We start from the raw sequence: 19,154 nt of genomic DNA on the forward strand, positions 1-19,154 counted from the left end.
TACCACCCCCACCCCTAATTCAGTACCTGATTAGTTCCTACCTCTCTTTCCACCCCATTTCCTCTAGGCTGATTTTCAAAGATTTAGCTAGAAATTCTGGTTAATTGACCCCTGATAATTATTAATCAGCATTAAAGAGTTAATGTTTTATGCCTTGCAGGAAATATCTTCCATTTTAAAAGGGACTTTGAACTTAAGGAGTAACTATGATTTAACCCAAAGGAATACATTATTATAATTATGGGAATGTCAGGCACTTTAGCAGGAAAATGGAGATATTTGGGGGCAGACTATTCTCTAACATTTCAAAAAGGACTGAAGTTAAAGCTTAGAAAAACATTAACTTCTTAATGTCAGAGATCACCTTCAACTTCATGGTATCAGTAAAAATCTGCCATAATTGGTTCATCCTGTTAAAGCAAAAGTTCTTTTTTTCCCTCTACCTTCTTTTCCAAGTACTCCTTAACCTTCTCTACCCAAAACTCCCTCTCTTTTTACTTCACGTGTCAACTCATTCTTGCTGGCCGTGATTTGACTTAAGTGTGTTGTAGCTCTTTAGTTCATTAATCTTTTTATTTCAATTTTTAGTGTGGCCATAAGATGCAGGCTTCACACCTAGATTCTTCTCTTAGTTTAAATGAAGTAGAGTCACAGGATCAATCAATCAATCAACAAATATCTAATTAAGGACCAACTAGGAACTAGTAATCTTACAGATTAAGAAATTGAGGCCCAAGAAAGTGAAATGACTTGCCCTAGGTTCTCTCTTTCCCTGTCTCTCCACACACACACACACACACACACACACACACACACACACACACACAGAGAAAACAACATATTGGCCTGTTATTCATACCCAAGTACCACCAGCTCTTTGTTCTGTTTCAAGTAGAGCAAAATTTCTGGCAGTCCTAGAATGAAAGGAATGGCTGACTCAGAGCTCAGGAATGTGATTTCCCTTAATGAAGAATTACTATAGAATTGTCAAATATTAATGGTCTTCTTTCTTCTTTCTATCTGTCCTAGAATACAGCTGTTCAGTACCACATTCTGAGCCCAAACAACTTGCTCTGTAACAGGTCAAACAGGGGAACAAACTACAATCTCAAATATAAGTGGTTAAGACAGGTTATAGTGTCTGAGATAGCAGAAAATATCCCTCTGCTATTCCCTTGATTGCACTAACCTGGACATTGATTTTACACTGTGTTCCATGGTCTGTACAGGATGATTATGTCTTTGTGTTAGCTAATGACAGACACATTTTCTCTGTTTTGGTACAAATGTATTTGAGGGGTTTGATAAACATTATAAAGATTAAAATCAAGAATCGTCTACAACAGGTCTTTTCATAAGACCATTATTTGTTCTTTCAGGTAAATCCCAAGCCTCCTCAGCCACATTGTTAAAAGGATATGTCAATAGAAAGCAACATTTTTTTTAAAGGGAGGAGTACAATATTAAATTTTGATGAAGGAACTCATTTTCAGAGCACTTTCATGTTTACATTTTCTTGCAACAATCCTATGGAGAAAGTTGTAGAAATTTTATTTTTACTCTTATTTTACAGATAAGGAAACTGAGTCTCTGAGGGAGTAAGTCACTAAGCCAGCATCATTCAACTAGTTAAGTGCTCAAAGTGGGAATGGGAATGGAACACAGGTCTCTTGACTCTAGGCCCAGCACATATATGCCTGGCCTCCCTTTGAATAGGGGTTAAAAACGTAGCTAAAGAACTCAGTATCTTGTGTGAACATTCCTCCTCATCTTAAATGGTTTCAGTTTCTAATGAATTGTTACTTGCATCAGCCAACAAGGCTTTTTTCTCCAGGTCAGAACCAGATAAGCAAAGGTGTGCTTTGTTCTAAATGATAAACCCAGAAAGTAAACATCTAGAAAGTTTCATTGAAAAATTGACTATGAATGACAAATTACATTAAGGCCCTATTCATAAAGTTCTTTCCCCTCTTGGGTGTGCTGCATGTTAAAACTTGAGAAATTTCACAAAGAGAACTCTGTTTGCAAAAAGAGTTGTTTTCCATTCTCAACATTATATGCCTGAGTACCTAGACAGCATATTACAACCTTCCCCAGTCCTTTAGAAGGTATAATAACAACGAATTTATCCAGCACCTTTAGAAAATAAGCTACTTGACCTAAGTTAATTTTCCAGACAGTTGAAGATCAACCCCTTTAAGTACCAATACTTTAAAAAATTTTAATCATTTTAAGAGAAATCTTGATGAAAATAGTTTGGACACTAACCTGCATCCTTAAGCACAGCGATTGGAAACATTAACATATTTAAGCTTTTCTTGATAATTTAAGATCATAATTATGAACATCAATTACTATACCCAGCTACCCAACTATAATACAGTGGCGCTCTCAGAGACTCTTAAGGTGGGTGGGGCTGTTTTCTCTACACTGGTTGACCCCAGAATGCTAATGGTTTTTTTGTTCCTGTGTTGGCTTTTTTAGTTTTTCAGTCTCCTCTGTTGTCAGCTGTTACTTCTTCCTGCTTTCAACATGTCTGCTTCTGGAAGCCTAGCCTTCTAATTTCCTGCTCTAGAAATATATGTAACTAATATTACTAGTGTTCTATCAAAAAAAAAAAAAAAAGGAGAGAGAGAAGAAGAAGATGACCAGGGTGATGGCATGTCTTCTGCTGGAGAGGCCGAGGCTGGTGGATTCTCTGAGTTCTGGAGTTCGGAGCTGCAGTAGGCTAAACCAATCAGGTATCTGCACTGAGTCTAGCACCAAAGTAACCAGTCTCTTCCCCCACATTGGGGGGCCACTAGATTGTATAAAGAGGGGTCAACCGGCCCAGGTCAGAAATATGGGACGGGTTAAAGTTTTTATGCCAATTAAGCACTTCAGTATTAATGAGACCCAATCTAAAATGGTGGTGGTGATGATGATGATGATGAGGTTAACAATAAAAGTAGATAGGCCATAACTGAGAACCTATCCCTTGGGTACATGAGCTTTCATATATGGATTTCTTGACATTTATTTGAGCTGAGGAGAGGCCGTCTTTGCTTCCTTCTGGGTTCTAGGTTGTACTGCAAATAGCTAAGGATAGCTAAGGAGGCAACTAGATGGTTCAGTGGATAGAGCACTGGGCCTGGAGTCTGGAGGATGAGTTCAATTGCAGCCTCAGATAATTACTAGATGTGTGATTCTGGGCAAGTCATGTAGTTTTAGTTTGCCTTAATCTGTGGGAGAAGGAAATGGCAAACCATTCCAATGTCTTTGCCAAGAAAACCACATGGGCACTGAGTCAGACACAACTGAAAGACAAGGATAGCTAGCATTTGTATAGTGCCTTAAGGTTTGCAAAGCACTTTACATATATTATCTCATTTGATCCTAACAACAATCCTGAATTATCTCTATTTCACAAATGAGGAAGCTGAGGTTGAGAAGGTTAAGTCATTTGCCCAGGTCATATAGCTGACTGTGTTAAGATTTTAACTTGGGTCTTGATTCCAAGACTAGCACCCTCTTCACTATACCACCTAGTAGGATCCTAGCTGAATAACACTAGGTTGTGGTTTGATACAGACATTTGTACTAATGGAATCCCCCAAATAGTTCTGGAACACACAGAAACAGTAAGGAAAGAGAATGTTACTCCCTCTTTCTAATGTCACTGCCTGACTGAGCTGTGAATCAGTATCAGACCAACTGACAATAGTTTTAATTGCTTGTTATACCATCAATTAAACAGGGATTGCAGGAATGCCAGGGGACAATCTATATTCCTCTATCTCCCTACCACAGAAATAACTGGAGAAGGCCTCAGGCAGCCTAAAGTGGTCATTTGAGAAAGCAAAATCTGGTTTTTTTTTTTTTGCATTTCAATAGTTTTATTGAAAGGTCACTTCCAGAACATAAATGGTACTTTGTTGGGTTACTTCAGCCAACTTAAGTTTGCATTGATGATTTAGAAAGGAAATTCTTCAATGAAGAAGAAAGGAAATTCTTCAATGAATCAGGTGTTTAGAAGTAGGAAGAGTGCATCTACAAAACACTTTACCAAATGAAGCATAGGACATATGAGATGTACTGTGGTTCTTTGGGCAAGTCACTTAACCCCAATTGCCTCACAAAAAAAAAACAAAAAAACTTCCAGGCTAGCAATAGCAAATCCCAAGATTGCAACTTTATAATAAATCATATTTCTTTAGTTCTTTCAAGACTTGCAACATGCTTTTCTTACAAACAGCCCTGTGAGACAGATGATATTAAGTAGCATTATTTCATTTTACAGATGAAGAAATTAAAACTCAGAGGTAATGTGTCCAGGATCACCCAGCTAGTAATTTGGACTCCAGTAATCCTGAGTCTCATCCAGTCTACTGATCTTTCCCCCCACACCATGCTGCTGCTGCTTAATCTTGCCTTTGCACCTCATAAGTAAGATGAAAGTTACTGCTGGTGACTAAACCTCCCCAAAAGGAGCAATGACTACAAGCGCTCTAGTGAGCTTACATCCCTGTTTCCAGATGAATAAGGCATTACATACTGTTTAATGTTTACCTAAAGTGGTCATATAATGACAATTTCTCTTTTGAAAACTAAGGTAAGCCTTCTAATCTCAAAAATAGGGAATCATGGGAAAATATTACCTTTAAATGCCACACACACACAAAAATTGAAACTGTTCTGGAAAGGTAATAAGAATTGACTGAAAGGCTAAATAGGAATATCTTTTACTTGCTTCGCTGCTTACCAGGAGCTTGTGCCTGACATATAAGGAAAAGAAATTAATCCTAATAAGTGGAAGAGAGGAGAAATAGCAGCTGTTCATAACTGAAACAAGAGGCTTCTGTCAAATCCTTCCAGTTACCTTTTTTCCTCCCAGAAAACAAGGTGAAATGTGAAAACCAATGGATGTTTACTTTAAAATAAATGAAAAACCGTTAATTTAACGTTAAATTTCAGAAATCAGGTACTAAAGTAGTATACTAGACTGAACAGCTAAGAAATGCTAGATTGTAATGCTTTTTCATAACTATCTTTTTGGCAATCAACAGCTTTCCATAGGAACCAACTTACCTGACTTTGGACTTAAATTACTAGAAAATTTCTGAGCTCCAGGCTGCAAATGAAAATATAAAACCTGGGAACATAACTTGCTTACTCCTAAGAAAAAGTCCTGGGTTTGACACTTAATCTCCCCCCCCCCCAATAAAAATGCCAATGTTGTTAATGAGTCTTTTAGCATTTGTTAAAGACCAGAAAACTTTGAATTCAACTAAATTCAGATATTTATTAAATGCCAACTATGTGCAAGGCTCTGTGTTTGCTAGGCAATGGAAATAGAAATAAAGATAAAAAAAATAACACTGGTCTTTCTCTTAAGAGCTTAAGGTCCAACATAGGGGGATGACATGTATACAAATTTTTGACCTTGTCAATAAGTCAATCAGTCAACAAGCAGTGTCCCCAAGCATTGGAGATACAAAGACAAAAGGGAAATGGCTTGCTTATATTCTATCAGGGTGACAATATTGTTTGTCTTATGATTGCGACACAATGGTGAAAAATTAGTATGATAAAAATCCAGAAATAATAAAGGCAAATGAGTCATCTCAGCCATGAACCAGTAAGAAATTTCCAGAGGGAGAGATCACTATCAAACTAAGGAGATAAAACTCCCCAAAACATGGACTTCCAAAACATCTTGTCTCTGGTGAATTCATTTTTGCATTAGGCAGGAAACAAGAAATAGAAAACTCCCCCAATAAAAAACTCATTTCCTTAAATTAGTGCCCTCGGGTAGAGAGGCAGCTTGGTTAGTTGGCAAGGGCTGGCCTCCGAGTAAGGAGGATTGGGCCCCGATCCTGCCTGGGAGCAATGTGACCGTGAATAATGAAAGATTGAAAGATTTGGGATGGGGGGGGGGAATGAGTTTGAATCCCAGCTCTGCCACTTTGAGTAAGTCATACCTTTTCTGAGCTGCAATTAATTACCAAATTAAAAAAAAAAAAGACATGAGGATGAGGATGACTATAATGCTTATAATGTTTATTTCATAGGATTCATGAGAATAGTTTTAGAGTGAGGAAGGCCCTAAGTAATCACCTACACAGTTTCCTCAACTTACAGAAGAAGATACTGAGGCACAGAACTTGTCTAACGTCCTATAGCTAGTAATTGTCTGAGCTGGGATTTGAAGGCAGGGTTGTGGAGGAGTTCAACCAAGATAATTCACAATCCAGAATATTGGGAGTAGAAAGATGCCTCAGAGGACCCCCAGTCCACCTGCATTTAGGTAAGAATTGCTTCTACAGCATCCCAGGCAAGGGATCATCAAGAAAACTAAAGGAACAAGCAAATTCCTGTTTGGCCTGGCCAGTAGAGGCCTGCCAGTCCTCCCTATTCAGGAAACTGCTCTATGCTGTAATGAGTCAAAGATCTCGGTGGTAACCAATGGCAGGGCTTTTGCATTACAGAAGCAGAGATTCAAGCTCTTCTCAAATTTTTAAAAAGGGGGTGGAGGGAGAAGAACAATTAGACATTTCTAAACCCAGTGTTACAACTAAAAGCTCTGTGTTATCTCAAAAGCTACAAAACTGTCAGCTAGTAAAAAAATAAAAATGTTTTTAATACAGACCAAAAGGGAATAGCTACTACTTCTCTTCATATATTTGAAAGAATTTTGCCTGGAGTGCCAATTAAAAGTTTGTTAGTTCAACAATAAGAGTCCAGTAAATTACTGGGTTTGAATTACAATCAAATTTTAAAATGCAGAAAAGCTGATAGAACACAAAGGTAATTTATACCCTCCCTTCAGTACTTTGAATAAGGTTAAACATAGTTTTTGCCCTTCTTATTTGAATGTATAAAAAGAGATTATTGCTGCTTAAGGCTCTTCCCTAATGTACTCTGGGAAACAATAAGTCTATTCAATAGACCTCAAGTTGAATTGAAAAGGTTGAGACCCTCATGGATACAAACTTTTCCAAAGGCCTCTGCTATGCCTACCAGAGAGGTTCTGTTTTGAAATAGGCCTGTAAATAAATGATGAGGTTTAAGGGTCAGGGGTACTGGGACCCCGACATCAGAATACATACATGGGTCCTGCCTGAAAGAATTCAACCCAAGCCTTCTTTCAGCCAAAGACAAACATTTCAGCCAAAGGTTTATTAGAACATCTGTCATATTGGGCAGACTCTTAAGGTGTTTGAATGTTAGTGAACTATTGGCTAGATTATAAGAATCTGAGCAGTGGCTAGATTTTAAGAATCTGAGCATCTTAATGGAGACAAGATGGACCTTATATACAGAAAGACTATGGGAGGGATCTAGGAGTGGCCAGGTAGTTTGGGGTGACTGGAGGAGGGGTCTGAGGAAGATCTGAATGGGAGTGGCCAGTAAACTGGGGTGAACAGAATACCAGTGACGTGGTGGCCAAGAAAGAATAGAACCTAGCTAAATTTAAGTGAGGGAAATGGCCAGGGGCTATAGGGGGGTAAAACAATAGAGGGCTAGACTAGGTTAAGGGTAACAGAATTGGGAAATTGGGCATAGCCACAAAGAAAGGCCAGTTGATGGGATTATAGTCTAATCCTGGGTTTTTCCTTTTTGGGGTCTAGCTCCCATCCTCATCAATTAAGACTGGCACCCAGCATGAATACCATGAAACTGAAAACTCTGAAAAAATGAAATGAAATTACTTGGATAACCTCTTAGTCTTATTTCCAGATCCTGGCAGCAATCGGGAGCATCTCTTCTTGAAGTTACTAACATCCTCAATACAAAAGCAATATTGAGAAAAAACAATGGTAGTCTTTAGGTTTGCAAAAAAACCAAACAACCAAAAAAGAAAATCAGGTATTTTACATTGTGTAGACAAAACACCTGCACAGATGAATGAATTTTTCCATCCAGATAACTGTACATCAAGTGGATCAACCCTTTTTGGATTTTCTTACAGGAAACTACTCAGCTGAGTAGCAGAATCCTATTATATCAATCCTAACATCTCTTAAGAGAGCAAAGTCCTGGGGCAGCTAGGTGGCGTAGTGGATGGAGCACTGGCCCTGAGGTCAGGAGGAACTGAGTTCAAATCCAACCTCAGACCAAACACATGACACTTACTAGCTGTGTGACCCTGGGCAAGTCACTTAACCCCAGTTGCCTAAAAAAAAAGAAAACAAGAAAAAAAGGGAGAGCAAAGTCCTGTTTCTGTCTTTTCTTTTTGAAAGTGAAGCTCAGTCCCCTGTCTGATAAAATAAACCTCAAATTTTATATAGGAAAACACAAATTACCAGTAAGAAATGTACTGTGTCAATTAATAAACTGCATTCTGAGAGGGAAGAGCAATAATAGTACAAACAGATAGCATATGCAGAGAACTTGAGAAGACAAAACCATTAACACTAGGTAGGAATAAAAAAAAAAAGGATTCCTCTAGAATAGGGGTTTTTAACCATTTGAGGATCATGGACCTATCTGGAAGTCTGGTGAAGCCTCTAGATTCCTTCTCAAGATAATGTTTTTAAGTGCATAAAATAAAATACATAGGATTGCAAAGGAAATCAACTATAGTAAAATAGTTATAAAATTTTTCCCCAAAAATATAAGCTCCAAAGGATCCATGATGAAAAATGTCATCTACCTCTAGAAGAAGAATCTGTGCAAATCAAAGCATATTTTTTCTTCATTTTTCTTGTCTTTTTTTTACAACATGACTGATGTGGAAATATTTTGCATGACTCCATATATAAAATGAGTATCATATTTCTTGCCTTCTCAAGGAGTGGGGGAGGGAGTAGAAGGACAGAGAAAACTTGGAACTGAAAATAAAAAGAAAAAAAATATAAGTTCATAGATCCCAGGGTAAAAACCCCTAATGTAAAGGGATGCTGGGCTTAAGGTCAGGAGACTGGGATTCAAGTCCTGTCTCTGAAATATACTAGCTATGTGACCATGGGCAAATCACAACCTTTCTGAGACTCAGAGGCTTCATCCAGAAAAGAGTGCTGTGCCAGGGCAGCTAGATGGCTCAGACAATAGAGTGCCACCTGGAGTCAGGAGAACCTGAGTTCAAATTTGGCCTCAGACACTTACTAGCTGTGTGACCCTAACCCTGTTTGCCTCAATTTCCTCCTCTGTAAAATGATCGAGAGAAGGAAATGGCAAACCATTCCACTATCTTTGCCAAAAAGATCTGAAATGGGGTCAAGAGTCAGGACAGGAATTAAAGGCTGTTGGAGCAGCTAGGGGGCACAGAGGATAGTGCACCGGCCCTGGAGTCAGGAGGATCTGAGTTCAAATCCAGCCTCAGACACATAACACTAGGTGTGTGACTCTGGGCAAATCACTTAACCCCAATTGCCTCACAAAAAAAAAAAAAGGCTGCTAAATAAGACTTGGATAATTGTTAACAGTATTTTTGGCTAGAATTATAGAGTGGGCCTCAATTTACTCATCTGTAAAATGAGGAGGTTGAATTAGATTATCCCTGGGGTCTGGCAATTCCGAATCTGTCTGTGTTTAACCAATGTCTGATTGCTTCATTTCAGTGTAAAAGCATGATAAACCTCATAGAGGTTGGCTGAACTGCTACTCAGCTAAGTAAAGGCTAATTGGGGTCAAGTGTATTAATGTCTAGTGAATCAGTGCCCTACCCAAGTTAATTTCACTTAGTCTACTTCCAGAAAGTTCCATATACTGCTTTTCATGTATGAAAATAATGTTTCTGGTTCACAGTTAATGATCCATCTAAAGGCTGTTTTTCCAGAAATGATAAGTTTAGCAACTTAGCTAAACTCTCTTAACCAAGCCCCCTTTGGAACAAATGGCTGGCCAGCATCCAGGGTGTAATCTTTCCCATGCAAAAGCAAAATTGAATCTTTTTAGGGCCAAATCCTTTCCCTTAACAAAATACTTTAACAACTGAACTTACTAACCAAGGCAGATTCCTAGGGAATTGCTTCCACACCATGGGACCAGGCCCTGGACTAGTTTTCTTGTGCAGAAACTCTCTATATGGACAGAATAGGGGGGTTGTTGTTGAGTTGTGTCTGACTCTCTGTGACCCCATTTGGAGTTTTCTTGGCAAACATAGTGGAGTGGTTTGTCATTTCCTTCTCCAGCTCATTTTACAGATGAAGAAACTAAAGCAAACAGGGTTTAAGTGACTTGCCCAGGGTGACACAGCTAGTAAATGTCTGAGACCAGATTTGAACTGATGAAGATAAGATTTCCTGAGTCCAGGTCCAGTACTCTATCTACTACACCATAAGAGGGGTACTGAATTATAGTATTGTTACTTGCAACAGCACAAACACGAGGGCAATCAATACAGTTTCAACTATATTGGAAAAGGGCAGAAACTCAGATCTTTCTTGTTGGCTCTCCTCTAAGAACATTAAAATATGCATGAGGCAAAAAGTAGGCATTACATATATAGATATAGATATAGATATATAGATATATCTATATATCTATATCTATATCTATATCTATATCTATATCTATATCTATATATATCTGCACATTTGTGGTCCCTCTCCATCCTTCCTAAGTAAAGCAAAAGGCCCCAGGCACACCCCACCCTAAAGCTAACATGATCATACAAAAATAACAAATCTACCCTATTTTGGAAGATTTGGGCTTTTACAATCTACAGATGTACCAATTCAAAACAACTTGAAGACAAAATTTCTCTAACATTAATATACTCCACCTAACTACATCTATATGAAGACTTCTGACATCAGTAAATTAAACCATTACTTCTTACCTACTTTTTTATTCATCCCTTGATTTGGAAGTGAAAAATAAAAATTCAGATGATGAGCTCAGGTTGCAAACTCTTAGAAGGTATGAACTTCTGGTTTTCTTAATAAAGGACCAAACAAAGAACCACTTATCAATGTTTTTTTTAAATTATTATTCCTTTTATTGTCATTTTGTTTGTATTAGCATTAATATTAATATTATTACTCTTAATTACTCTTATTACTTATTATTACCATTACCGTATCTTATTACTTATTACTCTTAATATTAATAATGTTATTAATTAGTATTATTACTCTTAATTAATATTAACATTCTTCTAGTTTTTGAAGTGAGGTTTTTTTCCTTTTTTGTAGATTTTTTTGGGGTAGATATGTTATAGCTGGAAAAGACCTTACAATTCAATCTAGTCAACCTGCTCATTCTTCAGATGGGAGACTGAGGCCCAGGTAAGTTAAATGATTTGTGCCAGGCCACACAGGTGAGTGACATTTATCCAGGGTTTTGTAAAGCACTTCCATTATCTCAATAAGTAGCAAAACCAGTATTTAGCTCCCTCCTTCCTCCAACTCAGCTTCAAATCTTATGCTTGTTCTACTATACTGAGCTGCCTCTCTCTAATCTTTACCACTTTAAAAAAAAATCCTTGAGCCCTTTCACATAATATTCAGTATTTCACAGCTAATTTCTCCCTTCTCTTAACTATGTTACTACTTGGTTCTCTTACTGAATTTTCTCATTATACTTTGCATTGTAATTACTTATATGCATTATATATATGCAAATTTGGTATTATATCATCTAAGTTTCTTAAGTCAGGGACAATGTTTTCTTCTTTATATGTCTTTCAGTGCCTACACACTCCTTGGGATATAACAGTAGATCAGTACATATTTATTTACTGAATGAATAAATGAATGTATATTAAAATTTGGTCACTATTATACACACCAATGGAATATTTCTGTGGCCTTTTAGGAAATAATCTTAATTTCCTTCCATAGCTGTGCCTCTAAAAATCCAACCTGAACATAGTAACTTAGATGAAAAATACTTCTTGCCTGACTCCAACAAAATCAACTTTAAAAGATTCCAACACTACCAGATTTTTCCTCCTTGGAATTATATTGAATAGGCCAGGAAGAAAAGGCCTAGATGTGGAAAGCATAAAGGAAACAAAATCTGATTTAGGCTACGAGTTTCTACCTTTTATCAGACAGCATGTTTGTTCATTCTGAGCTTTTCAAAACATGAACTACTGATTAGGGAGATTTTTCTTATTTGTTTGGATCCTTTCTGTGGCCTTCTTTTCCAGGGTTGCTTCTCAGATTTCCAGGTGATAGACCAATTTAATGAGGATTACTCCTTTTATGTAGGCATAAAACGCCTTTCAAAGTTCTCTTTGCTACTCTTTTCATTCAGCTCAGAGAATATGATATTTCCACTGGGTTTCTTAATTTCCTTAGGTTTGCAGTTTTTCTAGGTCTATATGTAATTTCATTGGTTTAGGGAACTTCCTAATGAGGAAGGTCTCTCCGCCAAAGCAGGTTGGCAACTTCTCTGAAACTTGTAGTCTTAGGTATTTGCCTAGAGCACTGAGAGGTTAAATGATTTGCTGAGGATTACATATCAATTATATGTCAAAGGTAGGATTTGAACCCAGGTCTTCCTGGCACCGAGGCTGGATGTCTATCCATTATGCTATACTGTGTGGGAATGAGATAGAGAGATAGATGATTCTGTAAGGGTTTGAGGTTAATCTGATTTTCTTTAATTCCTATTTTTTAGTTCATGTTTCCCTGCTTATTCAGTCATTATTCCTATAATGTAACTGTACTTTTGGAACACTCTGTATTTTGTATATACTTAAATGTGTAGGAGAATAAACTGTATACTCCCTAAGGGCAGAGATATTTTAATTGTAGTCTTTGTATGCACAGAGTTTAGCACAGTGCCTAGAGTTATATCAGTACTTAATTAATACTTGTTAATTGATTGAATATGCAAAGCACTTTTATAATATATTAACACTGTATTCTGTGTATCACAATTCAATAAATCAAAACTCTCTCCCCCTATTATAACATGTTCAGTAATACAGATTTGACAGGTCAAATCTCATTTCTGGCAGCATAACAATTATAAATAGTAAAAGTCTAATATAACACAGTTTACAATCTCTATGTTAATTATTTTCCTTTCCAACATCAATTTTAGAAAACAATTCCCCAATATTTCAGGTTTTGTCTTTGGAAGAACTCACTGCTTCCAAATAACATTACATCTGGTGTATTCTTTTCATTTATTTCTTTTCTTTGCATTAACTTTTGGATATATTGTGATTTACACAACTTTTAACTAGGTCTTTATGAGGCATTAAAGATCTAATTCTCATAAAGAATTCCACAACTCTTCTATGGTCTTACTATGCTGAGTTGTATAGTAATGTCTTAATGTAGTCAAGGCTTATGTCATAGTCACCTTCAAACCCCCCTCAGAGAATGGATGGCCCCTTTTGGATATAATAGACATGTTTGAAACTGAAGTGAGTCCTCATTTATAGGATGAATTCAAATCATAGGAAGACTACTTTCTGCTCTGTAAAGTTAACATGGTATAGTCTATTATTCACCTGTTTCTCTCCCTTTTTTTCCCCAAAGGGTCAATGGTGTGTGTGTGTGTGTGTGTGTGTGTGTGTGTGTGTGTGTAAATTTGGAAGAATAGAGAGAATTATGACTATTCCTATATTTACTGAAATATTTTACTTTTTCAGTCAACCAACCAAATAATTTACTTCTTGTTCTCCCTCTCCCTGATTTTAAGAAGGGAATAATGATTTCCAAACTTCCCTCCTCACCAGCCCTCACAGTCCCCTGGAAGCATGGGGGTGCTGCTCTGAAGAGTAGATGATTAAATTTTCAATGTGAGCATTTACACATAGAAAATCAGCAAATGCTACAAATCAGGACTTGATTTATTGTTTTGCAGATTTTCTAGACTTATGAAAGTGATTGAGAAAATGCTAAAAATACAGATTAAATTTAGAAGTGTGTGGCAAGTACATCCCCACTCCCACCCAGAGAGCCAGTTGTTAAACATTTGCTAGCACATAGCTGCCTGGAAGTCCACTATGGTCCCAGAAGCAACTAAAGGCTTGGTCTGAAGAGTTGGAGAAGCTTTTCTTTTTACTTTAGTCAATAGGATGAGTGTTTAAAGTGATCTTAACCTCTCTGGCTCAGACTTCAGATGATCTTCCAAGAATGAAATTATGCTTCAGTGGCTTTGGATAGAGAGTAATTTATCAGCATAATTTCCTCTTTTCCGTTTCACTAATAATACCTATGAATTATGCTAGTAAATGGGGTATGGAATGGTCACCGGTACTCACTCTTGTGATGTCTCCCTTATTGTCACATGCGAGAGAAAGCCTCTAAAAAGACAGATAGTGCATTAATAGCATCCTCCACTACCTATCACTGCTGGAAGGGAGATTAGATTGCTAGTGCCGTAAGTACTAAAAGGCTCTCATACTGGCTTGACCTGAAGACTTTTTTTTTTCCTCAAGAGAATGAGCAGGACATATTTCTCTCCTTCTGCAATACAAAGGTAAATGTTTAAGAATATCCATTGTTAGTGGGAGGAAACCTTATGGATGATTAAACATGGTTTCCAAAAAAACTTTTTTATATTTCTACATGAACTTAGTGTCTGACCAAAGTACAAAATTAAATTCCAGGCCACTAAACAATGACTTCAGAAATGACAGTTCCAGGCCCCCATTAATTACAAAACAAATCTATCTGTAGAGGAGCTGAGACTTCTTTCATCACCCCTATCACACCCCAACTTGGAATGCTTAAATAAGATTTATATTATGTGATATGACTCCCAAGAATATGATTTCTCAGTACTTTCTTCCTCTCTCTCTATATGACTCTAGCCACTACTTCCCACGCTTTTCATAATATCTTAAGCCAGCATCCTTTCACTATTTGGACCATGGACATATTGTGATTTACAAAATTTTTGACTGGGTCTGTCTAATGCATTAAAGATCTAATTTGTTTAAACAATTTTAAAATTCTCCTATGCTGTTACTCTTCTGAGTTGGTTTGTAAGTAATATACTATACTTATTCCTCAATCCTATGCTTTTTACATGAGACAGTGAGGCTGATGAGACAATCCAACACAACACAGGAAAATGAATGTTTTATCTAAGGAAAAGAGCTTTGCAGTGTCACATCCCTTTGATATTTATAGGACTAGTAGCTAGAACAAACCTTATCCTTCCCAGACAAATACTGAAATGGTCAAACAGAAGTGTATGTTGCCCAATGCAATTACTTTACTTTGAATTTAACCTCTCTGGGCTTCGTTTTTCCTCTCCTATAAAATGATGAGGTTGCATTAGATGACTTCAAAGGTCTCTTCCAAATTCTGAATCTATGATCCTATGATCCCGTGATCTCCCAGGAACTGTGACAGTACTGCATGGCGGCCTGTATTCAATCATTGCCGGAAGGGAAGTCATGAAAGCCAGCAGCAGCTCAGCCCTTGACTACATACAACATAAACAAGTAAGGATTAAACCATCTAATTATACATCAAGGCAAGCCTAACAGACTTTGCTGCTCCCCCTAGAAGCTTTAATGGAGCTCAAATGATTTTTTTTTTCTTTAAGGAGCTGAGAACTAAACCAAATGAATGCATTTATCGCGGTTACTGGATAACTTCACACATTTTTCTTACAGTATATCACATATCACTGACTTGAAGGCTTTTTCAAGACCTGGATCCCCATACCGGACCCCGAGTCCCTGTCTTTTTCAGTCAGCATCTTTCTCGTGACATTGCAAGAGCTAGGTCCTCCAGAGGATGGGCGTAAGTCTAAGGAGGTGGGGAAAATTAGACAGAGGCAGGGACTGGGCGAGGTCAAGAGCAACCCTCAAGCATTTGGGACGATCCCGGGTGAGGGGAGAGACGTCAATGCCGAAGCAACTTTCCCAGCTTCGGTCTCTAGTCTCGTTAATACTATGCCTGAAGATCTTCTCCTGTGACTTGCTGCAAACAGTTAATAAAGTCTAGCCCGAGTCTGCAACAACTATCTCCCCACATCTCCTCCCCTCCAGCCGCCTCGGCGCACAGTCTCTCCAAAGTCTTCTCTCCCTAAACTCCCTAAACTCCTAAGCACGCTTGCCTCTTCTCCTCTGGAGCCTCCCATCTCAAAACCATCCAGTCCTGCTTTCCAAGGTTTTTCTCCTTTCCTTTGCCAAAGCAACAAGCAGCTTTCCGCGGGCCTCCAGTCTGTGTTGTGCAAACTTTTGCACGCAGTATCCTCTTGGCCAGTACCCCTCTCCTGAGTCCCTGCGCGCTCCCGCTCTGGCCATACCATCGTGACCCCCCCCCCCCCCCCCCCCCAGGACCGAGCTTCCCAGAGCCGTCCCCACTTGTCTAAATCCCCGCGCGTTCCCTCCAGGACTCTCGTCCTTCCTCACCCCCAACCCTCAATCCCCTTTTACTTCCAGTACCGAGGCCCTGGATGAAGACGAAGCCAGTGACAATCAGCACTGGATGCCAGTTAAACTCCGGGGCGCCCCCGTCCCAGCCGAGCCCCTCTCGATAATGAAGGACCCAGATGAGGGTGAAGATAACCGACAGGAAGCCAAGGAGCAGCGCAGACACTAGCAGACCCAAGAAGCCCCGGTAGCCCTCCATCATCTTCATTGTCCCATGCTCCGTGCACCCGCCTGTGCCAGTCACTGGAGCCCGGGCATCGGGCAGAGCAGAGGAAAAGGCGTAGCAAGGCCTCAGCGGCTGCTGGCCCACTAGACTGGGTGGCGGGGCGGGGGCAGCTTCTTCTTCTCTGGGCTGTCCCCGCCCGGGGGAGGGGCCCAGCAGCTCTTCTTCCTAGCCCTGGGATGTCCTCACTCTTTGGGGGAAAGCTTGTGGGTGGGGTGGGCAAAGAAGAAAAGAAATTGGGCGCTTGGCCCTTAAAGAGAATTTTCTCGAATGGAAATGAGAGTCGCCCCAGCCTCGAGGGTGTCTCTCCGTCTCAGGACGCCTGTTTCTTCAGTACCCCTGAATTCCTCTACATCACATAGAGACTGTTCTAGTGTTTGATTTACTTAACATTTCTTATTTTAGTGTAGTTTCTCCAAGCAGGAACTCTCTGGGTTTAGGTCTAGAGGTTTTTGTTTGTTTTTGCCTTCAGTCCTTCTTTCTAACCGAAAGTGGTTCCAGTTTCGGGGGAAGGGGCGGGGAGAGAAGGGATGGAGAGGGAGGAAGGACAGGGAAGTCGAATGGTGCAGTAGAAGCCGAGCTAGATTTGCAGTTTTCAGATGAAGAAATTAAAACTATCTCCAGTCATATGAAAAAATGCACTAAATCATTATTGATTAGAAAAATGCAAATCAAAACAATTCTGAGGTATGACATCACACCTATCAGATTGGCTAACAAGACAAAACAGGAAAATGGTAAATGTTGGAGAAGATGTGGAAAAATTGGAACATTAATGCATTGTTTGTGGAGTTGTGAATTGATCCAACCATTTTGGAGAGCAATTTGGCACTATGCCCAAAGGGCTATAAAAATGTGCATACCTTTTGAGCCAGCAATACGACTTCTAGGTCTGTGTCCCAAAGAGATCATTAAAATGGGGAAAAGAGCCACATGTACAAAAATATTTATAGCAGCTCTTTTTGTGGTGGCAAAGAATTGGAAATTGAGAGGATGCCCATCAACAACTGAACAAGTTGTGGTATATGAGTGTGATGGAATACTATTGTGCTATAAGAAATGATGAGCAGGCAGACTTCAGAAAAACCTGGGAAGACTTGTATGGACTAATGCTGAGTGAAGTGAGCAGAACCAGAAGAACACTGTACACAGTAACAGCCACGTTATGCAATGACTAACTTTGATAGACAGTTCTTCTCAGCAATGCAAGGATCTAAGACATCTTCAAAAGTCTCATGATGGAAAATGCTATTCACATCCAGAGAAAGGAGTTTGAATGCAGATCGAAGCATACTATTCGCTCTTTTTTTTCCTTCTGTTTTGTTTTGTTTCTTCTTTATTGTGGTTCCTCCTGTGAGTTCTAATTCTTTACAACATGACTAATGTGAAAATATGTTTAATAGGAATGTACATGTAGAGCTTATATCAGATTTCAGGCCATCTTGGGGGAGGAGGTAGGGAGGGAGAAGGAGAAAATTTAAAACTCAAAAGCTTTTGGATGTGATTGTTGAAAATTAAAAATAAATAAATTAATTTAAACACATACACACACAATAAAGAAGGTCCCAAGCCTTTCAAGTCAGGAGGATTTAGTTCATAAAACTCACTGAAGTTCAATTCATATGAATAACTTAGGGTCTAACCTTGCTGTATCAGCAATGAAAGACCAGTAATGTAAGTGCCTTTTCTGGGAGGCTGTCATATTAGGGCTTTAGCTCCCCAAGCAGACATGTGGATTCCAGGTACTGTTTTTTTGGGGGGTGGGAGTAATTGGGGTTAAGTGACTTGCCCAGTGTCACACAGCTAGTAAATGTCAAGTGTTTGGTCTGAGGCCGGATTTGAACTCAGGTCCTCCTGACTTCAGTGCCAGTGATCTATCCACAGCGCCACCTAGCTGCCCTGCAGGTGCTGTTTTATGGGGTTAAGATAGACGTCTGGCTCCTGTAACTTAATAGCGGTTTAGGGCTAAGGTTTAGAACTTGCCCAGGATTGCACAATGGAAAGAACACTGAATCTGTCTGGGTTCAAATCCTCCTTTTGAAGCTTAATGCTTAACTATCCTGGCCTTCAGTTACCTCAAATCTAAAATGAGGGAGGCAATTGGATTAGATAGCTTTTGAGAGCCCTTCTAACTCAGCGGCTATGATTCTATGAATCCTCTGACTACAAAGCCCCTTTCCACTGCCCCATGCTATCTTATTTTTTTTTTCCTTAAGAAAGCTACTCTTCGGGCAGCTAGGTGGCACAGAGGATAGAGCATCGGCCCTGAAGTCAACTCAGGAGGACCTGACTTCAAATCTGGCCTCAGACCAAACACTTGACATTTACTAGCTGTGTGACCCTGGGCAAGTCGCTTAACCCCAATTGCCAGGAAAAAAAAAGCTACGCTTTCTTTTACAAAGGCTAATTATATCACATTTTGCCAACATTTTCATCTTTAAGGAAAATAGTTTAAAAAAACACATAAAAACGTTAATGCACTGGAATAAGCTGCTATGAAACAATTCTGAACAGGCAGAAAATATAGATTTTCCTTTTACAGAAAATGTTAATAACAACTCTGAAACAGCAACATAATTTATATATGTGTGTGTGTATATATATATACACATATAAATATATACATATATACACACATACATATACATA

General features: G+C 38.9%; 1 protein-coding gene across 1 annotated transcript in view; it reads right to left on the reverse strand.

The window, feature by feature from the left end:
* The window catches only part of LOC114045965 (cytochrome b reductase 1), a 35,726-nt gene extending 19,137 nt beyond the window's left edge, over window positions 1-16,589 (reverse strand). Inside the window, exon 1 of the mRNA XM_027866197.1 lies at window positions 16,295-16,589. Coding sequence (XP_027721998.1) covers window positions 16,295-16,490 — 196 coding nt within the window. The 5' untranslated portion in view covers window positions 16,491-16,589. The remainder of the gene's footprint in view (window positions 1-16,294) is intronic.
* Window positions 16,590-19,154: the final 2,565 nt, after the last annotated feature.

Source organism: Vombatus ursinus, unplaced genomic scaffold (genome assembly GCF_900497805.2).
Source record: "Vombatus ursinus unplaced genomic scaffold, bare-nosed wombat genome assembly UNPS02014779.1, whole genome shotgun sequence".
Classification (NCBI taxonomy): Eukaryota; Metazoa; Chordata; class Mammalia; order Diprotodontia; family Vombatidae; genus Vombatus; species Vombatus ursinus.